The 9,784-nt window shown below is 48.8% G+C and overlaps 1 protein-coding gene across 1 annotated transcript; it reads left to right on the top strand.

The window, feature by feature from the left end:
• Window positions 1–201: 201 nt before the first annotated feature.
• Window positions 202–5,710, top strand: ZPBP2 (zona pellucida binding protein 2). Its single transcript, XM_034070303.1, has 8 exons — window positions 202–283; window positions 1,408–1,482; window positions 2,080–2,205; window positions 2,750–2,911; window positions 3,684–3,902; window positions 4,253–4,338; window positions 4,886–5,063; window positions 5,613–5,710. Exons 1-8 carry the CDS (start codon window positions 202–204, stop codon window positions 5,708–5,710), a joined length of 1,026 nt encoding a protein of 341 aa, XP_033926194.1.
• Window positions 5,711–9,784: the final 4,074 nt, after the last annotated feature.

Here is a 9,784-nt window from a genome sequence, read left to right as displayed (position 1 = left end):
AACCACCAAAAATAAAAACCATCAAAAATAAAAAACACCAAAAAAGGGTCTTTTTAAAGGAAAAAGCGACCGGGCCAGGACACCCCCCCCCCCCCCCCCCCCCGCGCGCAGCTCCCGAGGAAACGGGCGAGAAGCGTCGGGAGCGCGCACGGGATCCCCCCCCCCCCTCAGGGCAGGCGGTTGCAGCCGTTGAGCCTCGCCATGGCCGGGGGCACCGGGAGCGCGCACTCCGGACCGGGCCCGATCCTGCGGCTCCTGGCGGTGCTGGCGGCGCTGCACGGAGGTACCGGGACCCCCACACCGGGGAACCCCCCAGGGCACGGAGGAGCGGGGGCTGCCCCATCCCTGCACGGCTCCAGGGGAGCTGGGGGAGCTTTGGGGTCCCTTCAAGCCAAAGGGGTCACTGCTCCATGATGCCTGCAGCATCCGCCTTGCCCTTGGGCTGAGTTAGAGCTGTGGTACAGGGGTAACCGATGTACAGGGGGTAATACAGGGGAATTGTACAAAGGGGTTAATGGGATTCCTTTGCTTAAACAAAAGTATTGTCTGTCCTAAGTACCTGACGTCCAAGGCACTGACTGCTGATGAGGGGGAGAAGCAGATGCTCAGCTCTACTATAAGGGACCAAAGCAGATGTTTGGTTCTGCTGGGGCAGAAGCAGACGGGAACCGACCAAACCCTCAGGCCATGTGTGAAGGTTAAAAGGTGAAGAGTTTAGGAAGAGGAAGACTCATTTACTTCATCCTGAGACCCCTGCCCATGGCCAGAAGGGGGCACTGCGCATGCGCAAAGGACCTTCTAGCTCATTACAATACGAAGGGGGATAGATAATAAATATGTATATGGGGTATCGAGTAACCTAATGCATATGTATACCTTAAGAGGATAAATGTAAAGGGAGAACAGCCCTGAGGGTGCAACCTCTGGAGGAGCCATCCCCATGCACCTCAGCGCTGAATAAACCCATACCTACTTTACAGCTGTACCGTTGTGGGGTCTGTCCATGCATCATCTTCATCTACCATAGCCTGGAAAACCCCACACATTGCCATGATTTACACATCTCCTGAGGGGTTTGGTCACAGAAACCCTCGAACCCAAGCAGCAAAGGCTCACAGATGTTTTTGGACTCCCACAGCCTCCTTGTTCTGCTTCTCCCCACAGTGGCTTTCCAGTTCGGTTTAGAACTATTGCCTTAGCTTTATGTAAAGAGAAAGGTTTGGAACCTGGTAATATCCAGATGGGTTTACAACCTGGGCACTAAAGAATGAAAACCGTCCAGGGGGAGCCCTTGTTTTTAAGGAAAGGGGGAAAGAAAAAGGCAATAAATGCCCTAGGACAAAATAAATGCTCAGCTAACACACATTCAGGTTTGTGGCTTAACATCTGAAGTCCTTTTCCCTACAGTGGGAGCAGAGGAAGAGCAGCGTTTTGTTGGTTTAGTGGAAGAGAATTATGTGTATGGCAACCTTAAACATGAAGGTAAATGTGCCTTTATATATGCATATATATAAATTTAGGTTATATATGTATTATAGATATATGTATTTAGGTCTTATTGGACTGTTAAAAATGGAGTTTGAAGTACAATGAGCAGTATGTAGGCACAGCTACACAGAGAAGTGACACTAAACGCCATGCTGGAGACTCCAGAGCACAATACATGGATTTAGGAATATGTTTGTCCCATAAGCTTGTTTGTATAAGCTCTAAGTTTGTCCTATAAGCTCTTATGAAAATCCAGCATCTCAGTGAGGGTCCCACTCAGCAACAGGCTCAAAATCGGATGCTGTTCTTGCCACCCCAATATGGTTTGGGTGGGATTTGAGTGTCTTCTGCTTGCAGTCAGCACCAACCACACAATGGACAGGTCCATAATGAGAGTAAATGGAGATGAAAGGTTAACCTGACACTTCCCAGACCCAAACCTGACACTTCCCAGACCCAAACCTGACACTTTCCGAGCCCAAACCTGAAAAATAAACCTTGCATTACATTAAATGTGTATTTGAAATGAGCATTTTTGGGATTTCACCCAACAGAAACATTTCACATCCTTACCTTCCTCTTGTATTGCAGTTAACATCTACGTTAAGGTGTTTACCAACAGCCCGTTTCTCCTGTGTATGGATCTGGCTCGTGCTCAAGAAGAACTAATAGATCCCAACTATCTGTGGATTGGTCCGGATGGAAGACGTTTGGAAGGTCAGCCACCTTGTTCGGACCACAAAGGGTTTTGTTAATAAGAAATATAATACAGAATAAAATATAGAATAATACAGAATATAGAATAAAATATAGAATCATACAGAATATAGAATAATACAGAAACTTCACAAACATAGAGACTGCCTCGGGGGGTGGGAAGACAATCAGGAGGTACAGAAATAGTTCCTGGTTTCTCTTTACAAGGGGAAAAGCCACAAATGGCCCAGGAGATTACTGTGCATGAAATCCCCCTTTTTCCTTGCTTCGACCATCTGGCAGTAGGATGGTGGGTCCCCTTTGTCAGTGTTCTCCATCAGCTCTGACATTAGATTTTGTGTCTTTTCCTCTCTAAAACTTCCAGATGCTTGAGATGGAAGGAAACTTGCAGTAAGTCCTAAAGGTCATCAATGTTAGACAGCTTCAGACTAACATGAATCAGTGTCACTGTGTACAAGAGCAGGGTTTCATCTTCAAATGTTCTAAATGAGCAGAGCATCAGAAACCATTTCCAGTAACTGAGTGTTTCCTGTTTCTATTCTAGGGCAATTGCATGTGAATCTTCTGGAACCAGGAAAGCTGATGTTGCTGGGGTTTAAGGAGTCCATGTCTGGAGCCTACACGTGTGCTCTTTCTCACCAAGTCCTAGAAACTACAACACAGAAAGAAAGAGAAGTGTCTGAGACATACAGATTCATGGTGTATGGTAGGCTGGCTCCTTAGCCAACGAGATGCACGGGGCCTTTGTGGTCTGGTGGCTTTGTGAAGTGCATGGTTATGGCAAGGCTTGATACAACACGAGTGAGCTGATATTTTATCTCTATCTCTTATATGTGTCCACACACAGCCCTTCTCCCAGCTTTGGGAAGGCTTTCCAATAACTGCTACCAAGGATAAACCAATCTCTACCCCTGATAAGAACCGGGTGAACTACAGCAGCTCCAGCCAGAGCCAAGCTCCGAAAAGGAAGCTCATGTCCAAGTGCAGTCTCCTACACTCGAGACTGCCAAACCAAACATAGGTCACTCCCCCATTGTAACCCCTGTTCACAATATCACCTTCCCACCCCACAATAACACCCAAAACTGTTTGAGAAACACTTCCAAACTCATTTTACAAACCCTCCCTCCTCCAGCAGAGCTGCAGAGGATGCTTGTGCCCAACCCAACCCACTGCAGCTCTACAGCCTTGCAGATACGCTTGGTCTGGGCTGTTTCACTATTTGCTCACTTTCTTGCTGTAGGATTTGAGAGCAGAGCCTCAGAAGCACAGGAATGCCTGTACATTTCAAACTAGGAGGTCTCTTACTCTCAAATCAGCTTTGGCAAGGCCGAATTTGTTGTGTTGTGGTTAATGAGTAAGTTCTATGTATTCATTTGCTTCTGAATAAGAGCCCATGTTTCAAAGTACACTGGTGCAGACGATAAGGTTCTGTGGAAGCCTCAGCCTGTGATCACACACAGACTCTCTGCTTACAGCATACAGGGAAGCTGACCACACGTATCAGGTCTTGACCCGCTTTACTACCAGCAAGTGTGAGCTACGAGCCAACAGCCTGTTCTTTGGGGAGCTCTTGAGAGTCTTAACTAACATCATCTCGGACCTGACGTGTCACATCACCAAGTCCTCCTACAAGTGCCATTCCATCAGGACACCCAAGCAAGGCCTCCTGCACGAGCTGTTTGTTCGCTTTCAAGGTAACGGGTGCAATGAACAACACCTGAAGTACATTAAAATCAAGCAAGTCTTTGGTAGCTCTTTCCCTGTTGGCTTTCAGAGGCCCTGTGTTTTGTCTTACTAGCCCACAGATGGAGCTAAAATGCAGTTTATACATTGAGCATCCTTCTTACAACCTCAACTAGAAATGCTCTTTTCAAGGTGTGCACTTGGAAAGGCTTCTGGAAAGGAGATGGTGGATCCAATGCCATGATTTTTTCCTTGTAAAAGGAAAATGGTCATGAACCTAAAGATACCTGCTTGAGGTACTCGACTTCCTTGCAGTACAGTCTTCAACACATTTAACTGTGTCTTTTCCCCCCACCCATAGTCAATCCCTTTGGACAAGGATGGGAGGAAGTTTGCAAACAGGTCCCTTACGACTGTGAAGATGTGACAAACATGAGAGTTCAAGAGGTTTGTGTCAGCCACCCTTGTGTGTTTAGCTGATTCACTGGTGGTTATCCAGCTTCACCTGCACTTGATGGGATGAATAGCACTGCAAATGACAATTCACAGATTTCAACTCATTCATCTCAGGATGAAAAACTGGGTTTAAAAAGCAAATTGATCCAAACAGTTTGAAAATAAAAAGTCAGGCTCATTGTGTCCTTTACCCCTAAGAATAAAGAATGATAAGAGTTAACATTTGTATTAGTGTGCTGAACTTCCAGCTCTCTAAACTAAGTCTCTGATTTATGATTTGATAATCAGAATGCAATTTAAAGTAAGTCTAATGTAGCTGACTTCTAAAACCCGTTCTCTGGCTTTTTAATGTCAGAACACACCATCAGATTACACACTGGGTCTGATCCCAGGGCCCCTGAAACAAGAGGGAGATTCCCAGTTAACATAATGGCTCAGTGCACGTGGGAATCAGGATGATAAAGTATTAACTGATGTTATTAAACCAATATCTCATAACTGGCTCATGTTTTATCCCCTCAATGTCTCTGGATTTTAGGCAAGGGACAGGATTGAGGAGTTTTTCCAGAAGCAGACGGGTGTTTTGAGGCACGAGTTCCAAACTGTCCCTACAATCCACTATGTGGAGAACAGCTTCTCAGTGACTCCCATTGACAGCTGCCGACCTGGCTTTGGGAAGAACAATGCCAAACACCGGGGCTGTGCTGGCTGCTGTGGTAAGTATGAAGTACAGCAATTCCATCTATGGCTTTATTAGCTTGGGTCACTGGGTTCTCTGAAGGGTGCTTGGTAAATGTCACTGTGGAAGGCACTGGTTCCATTCGTCTTTTGGAAAGAGATTTCCCTTACAGGTTTAAGGAAGAGAACACAAAAGCCTTTGTTAGCACGTTTGCAGGTGTGAAACTGTACTTCCAAGTAAAGTGGATGCAGTGAGGTGGGGTTTTAATTCCAGGTCATTGGTGAGTAACTGTGCTTGGGATCTAAAGCAAATAAACACTGACCTTAATGGCAGAGCTGCTAGAAAAGAGCCAGCTGCTTTAAAAGGACCTTTGCCAGCAGCACCCACTGCTTGTTCTGGAGGTTGGGGCTTTAGTGAGAGGCAGGCTCAGAGAGCCTGGGAAAGATGAGGTTCCCTTTGGAGCACTGGGAAGCATGTGGTGGTGTCTGATGGTCCCAGCCACAGCCAAGGCAGAGGAGAGCTGCCTGACGTGCTGCTGCCTGACGTGCTGTTGCCTGACGTGCTGCTGCCTGTGTTCTCTTCACAGTGGTCTGTGAGCCTGGAACTTACAGTCCCGACAACAGAGTGACCTGCCAGGTTTGTCTGCATCCTCGAGTCCGGATGTACGGAGCAAGATTGTGCTGATAAACTGACAGCAGAAACCAAAGAACAGCTGTGGAACACTCGTTCTATGATGTCCTGTTTGGTTGTAGTTGCCAATTCTGGAATCCTGCCTTCCTTTATGAACAGTTGCAAAACTTCATCCATCCACCTCTGTCTGCTGTAGGCAAGGACCACTTGAATGGTAGAAGTGATGCAGGAACTGAAGTGTTCATGCACGGTACAGGAATTCAATGGGAACAAAAAGGACGCTTGTCATGTGGCTGTTGGTGCAAAGAGCCTTTCTTGGGGGTGACACCAGCCACGCTGCAGCTTTGTGCTGCAGTTTGTTCAGTAAAGGAGCTGGAAACAACGTGGGCAGACAGTTACAGTGGAATCCTGTGCCATGATGCCACACAGCAGAACCTCGATGAGTGATTCCTAGCAGGTATTAGAAGAAGGATTTACTCGTTGTGATTTAGAAGCATTAAATGCCCTTCCCTTTGTTTGTCACCATTTCTTTGTGTCTGAAGCATTCTGTGCAGGATTGGACAGTGTATTAGTGAGCACTGACCGGCTCAGGGCTTTCCCTCCTGCTCCACCAGTGGGAGCTCTGCTGGGATGGAGACACCAGCAGCAGGGAAAGTGAAATCTGGGCTCCAAGACAAGAGAGGGGGTGAATAAATACCACATCCCAGCAGACAGGAGGACGAAGGACTCAGCTTCCATGGCTCTTGCCTTGCAGCAGCTCAGTCCTGCAGGGAGGCTGCAGAGCTGCCTCATGCTGCTCGCTGTGTTTGCTGCTCCATCCTCCCTTCGGCTGCACCAAACCCTGCTGGCCCCAGGTGCTCTATGAGCAGATGATCCTCTTCCACCAGCTGGAAATCCCATCAAGTTCACCGGATGATGGGATTTGCCAAAGCACTGAGATAATGGGAAAGTTTCCTTCCCAGCAAAGCCTGACGCTGGTCTCAGTTTGAAGGCTAACTGCTGGTTCTGCAGCAATCCATCATCCAGCTCAGACAGCACTGTTAGCACAGAGTATTGTACTGTTAGGAGCTCCCCACTAACCCTGACTGCTGTGGTCAGAGCATGGGCTCTGTGGGGCTTGTAGGCAGATAGGGCCTGGCGGCCAGCAGGTATCGTGCTGTAAGGAAAGATAAGACCCCTCTCCAGGTAGCCAATAGTGTTCAGGTGATGAGACAGAAACAACATCGTAGACATAGGCTATATAACACCATGTCCTCTCTCAATAAACACCATTTGCCATCACCATATTGGTGTCTGTGAGCATCGGGACTGAGCAGCCACGGGTAGGCCATGGCTCTGTTCCTGACCCAGGTCCTCGCGCCTCTCGAAGGCAACAAGTGGTGCCCAAACCCGGGAAGCTGAAGGCAGGTACCCGGTGGGATATTGATTGTAAACCTAAAGATTTTACTCTCACTGTTGAGAGACTTGTGAAAATTGGGGCTATTGCCCAATATTGGATATTCTCCCCCCAGAATCATGGATAAATGTACTAACGCATTTTAGCTGAGGAGATGATGTCCTCGGTAGTGGACACACCTTCAGCCATGGGGCAGTCCAGGCTCTGAAGGCCCCACAAGAGCAGGAACCATGGAGGGCGGTGAGGGAGGGTCAGGGACCCACCGCCGCCATGTGCGCCCCAAGATGGCGCCGAGCCCACAGGAGGAGGGCGGGGCGAGGGTGATCCTGGCGGGAAGGCACAAGAAGGGGAAGGGGGCGTGGCCAAAGGGAAGACAGCCAATCAGAGCGGGCATTGGGGCTGGCCACGCCCCCCAGCGGAGGGAGGGGCGAACTCAGAGAGGGAACAGCCAATCCGCAGAAGGGGGCGGGGCTAGAGCCCAGCAAAAAGGCACCGCAAACCGGAAGTAGCCATCAGTCGAGTTCCGGCTCTGAACCACACATGAGGCGGACGAGCGGTTCGCAACCGGTTCAAGGTTAGAGGAGGAAACAGAGATAACAAAAGAGAAGCCAAAGGATTCCCACCCAAACTAAACAGGGACCTCGAGGGGAAGAAATCCCTCTGACGGATTGGAAGGTACAGATTGTGTGCGCTGACCGGAGCTCACAGCCACATTAACGTTCAGTCCAGGTGGCACCTGCGGACAGAGATACTGTTCACCAGTAAACCCCAAGGACATGCAAGTGATTGTTAAGGGTATTGTGGATAAAGGGCTTAACTCTGCCATGGTCTCCACTCTCATAGATGGTGTCTTTGGGGGAGACAATACGCTCCCATTTGATATAAAACAAACTTGTTGATTGATTTTTGATGGGGTGGGATGATAGTTGTTAAACAGGAATGGGAAGACGAGTGTGCAAGACAACGAACCCGAGTGACTGGAGAAGACCACCGGTTACATGGCTCCATCCTGCAGCTGCTGATGGCTACAGACCCAACAATGGTTACCCCCAGGGCCTGCGAGCCCATGAGTGAATGGCAACTCCCCGTGCAGCCAGAGGAGCCATTCACACAGCCTCTAGAATCACTGCCAAGCCTTCACCGTGGTCTGCCATAAAACAAACTGAAGCTGAGAGCTCTACAGTCTGTAGATCACCTCCAAGCAGTGATTGACTCCTGGACCCTGCCCTGGAGGCAAAGGGCCTGGTTGTTGCACTGCTTACATCAGTGGTGCAATTCGGCAACCAAAGCAATTCTATGATCACTGCCAATGGGGTCAAGTGTTGTGGATATGATTAAACACGTGGTAAAGGAAGAGGATCGTGCCCCGATCCAGGCAGCGGTTCGTACTGCAATTGCTAATGTAATGACATGTTTCAACTGGGGCCAAACGGGCCATGTTGTGGCAGATTGCCCCCAGTCCAGGAATCCACCCATGGCACCTCCCCAGCACCAGTTTGCTTTTTCTATCATGTTCCCAAACAGCCAAGGCCCCAATCTGTGTTTCCAGTGGGAAGTCAAGGAATGATCAACTCACCATCTGCCAGATCACAGTGGATCGAGCATTGGCACCAGCTCAATGAGCAACAGGTATCGTCAAGCACACTTGCAGGTGGAAGCCGGATACACCACTCACTCTGTATGTTCATGGAGGGCAGTATTGGCGCTAGCCCAGGGGCCACCTGAATAAGCCCAACCAATACAATGGATAGTCCTGGGACAACCATCACATGCGTTGTCTCCAGGAGTCGAGTGCCTCAGTAACCTCATCATGAAGGGCAGAAAACTCACTCTAAGACACTTGGGCATCGAACCCACCAAGATATATGTGCCCTTCTGCAAACAGCTCCCAACGTTACCTGTGGCAGTGTCAGAGTATGTAGCTGTAGCTTTCGAAGGCAACAGGAGCTACCACAACATGAGCTTTTAGAGCTTGATTTTAACCTTTGTAAGCCAGGAGCTGCTCCCTTCCAGACTCACTTTGTCCAGGGACAGCAGAGAAGCACAGCCCCTAAACATGGTCCCTTTTGAAGCCACTTGTGTGACAGCAGCATAGCCCTCCACAATCCAAGTGAAGGGAGCATCACCCCAATGCCTGCCCACAGCGAGCCATGGAAAACCAGCCCAGCTTCCCAGCACAGCCATTCCTTTCCTTTTGCCATATGCAGGACTAAATCAAGCACAAGAGCACCTCCTACTCAATAACTACAACTTGTTGTGGCATCTAGAAACGCCTTGGTGGGTATTCATCCAAAAATCGACCCGATTCAACCTGGTTGAACTTATCCACTTTGACAGGAACACAGCAGGAGATGGAGCAGGCACAGACCATGCTCAGAGCTTTTCACTATCATTACTTATTAAATAGTGATGAGTAAAATGTACTCTAACGAGCATTTAAACTGCCTGTAGGCTGATTATCCTCACTGCCAACTGGACACTGTGTGCACAGCTCAGGCTTATCCAGATTAAGCAGACGGGCTCCATTGCTGCCTGCATCCCTCAGCCTGTGTCACAACAGGGGAATGCCACATACAGACATTATGGGGGGGGGGAGCAGTGAGGAGCTCCTAAGTGCAATGGCAACGAGTCACAGACAGTTACTCCATCCTCCTCCTAAACACTGGAGGTACAGGAAGCTCTTACAGTGCCTCAACATCTTCAGTGGGCCTCAAAAGTAGACAAATAGGTCA

This window comes from Melopsittacus undulatus, chromosome 17 (genome assembly GCF_012275295.1).
Source record: "Melopsittacus undulatus isolate bMelUnd1 chromosome 17, bMelUnd1.mat.Z, whole genome shotgun sequence".
Classification (NCBI taxonomy): Eukaryota; Metazoa; Chordata; class Aves; order Psittaciformes; family Psittaculidae; genus Melopsittacus; species Melopsittacus undulatus.
The sequence above is the reverse complement of the archived record's forward strand: the minus strand, read 5'-3'. Positions and strand labels throughout refer to the sequence as shown.

Bases quoted from the DNA above. Each gene is read 5' to 3' on its own strand.
- ZPBP2 (XM_034070303.1), top strand. From the start codon at position 202: ATGGCCGGGGGCACCGGGAGCGCGCACTCCGGACCGGGCCCGATCCTG. The intron at 2,206-2,749 runs GTCAGCCACCTT...TTTCTATTCTAG, and splicing joins GGATGGAAGACGTTTGGAAG to GGCAATTGCATGTGAATCTT. The intron at 2,912-3,683 runs GTAGGCTGGCTC...CTCTGCTTACAG, and splicing joins ATACAGATTCATGGTGTATG to CATACAGGGAAGCTGACCAC.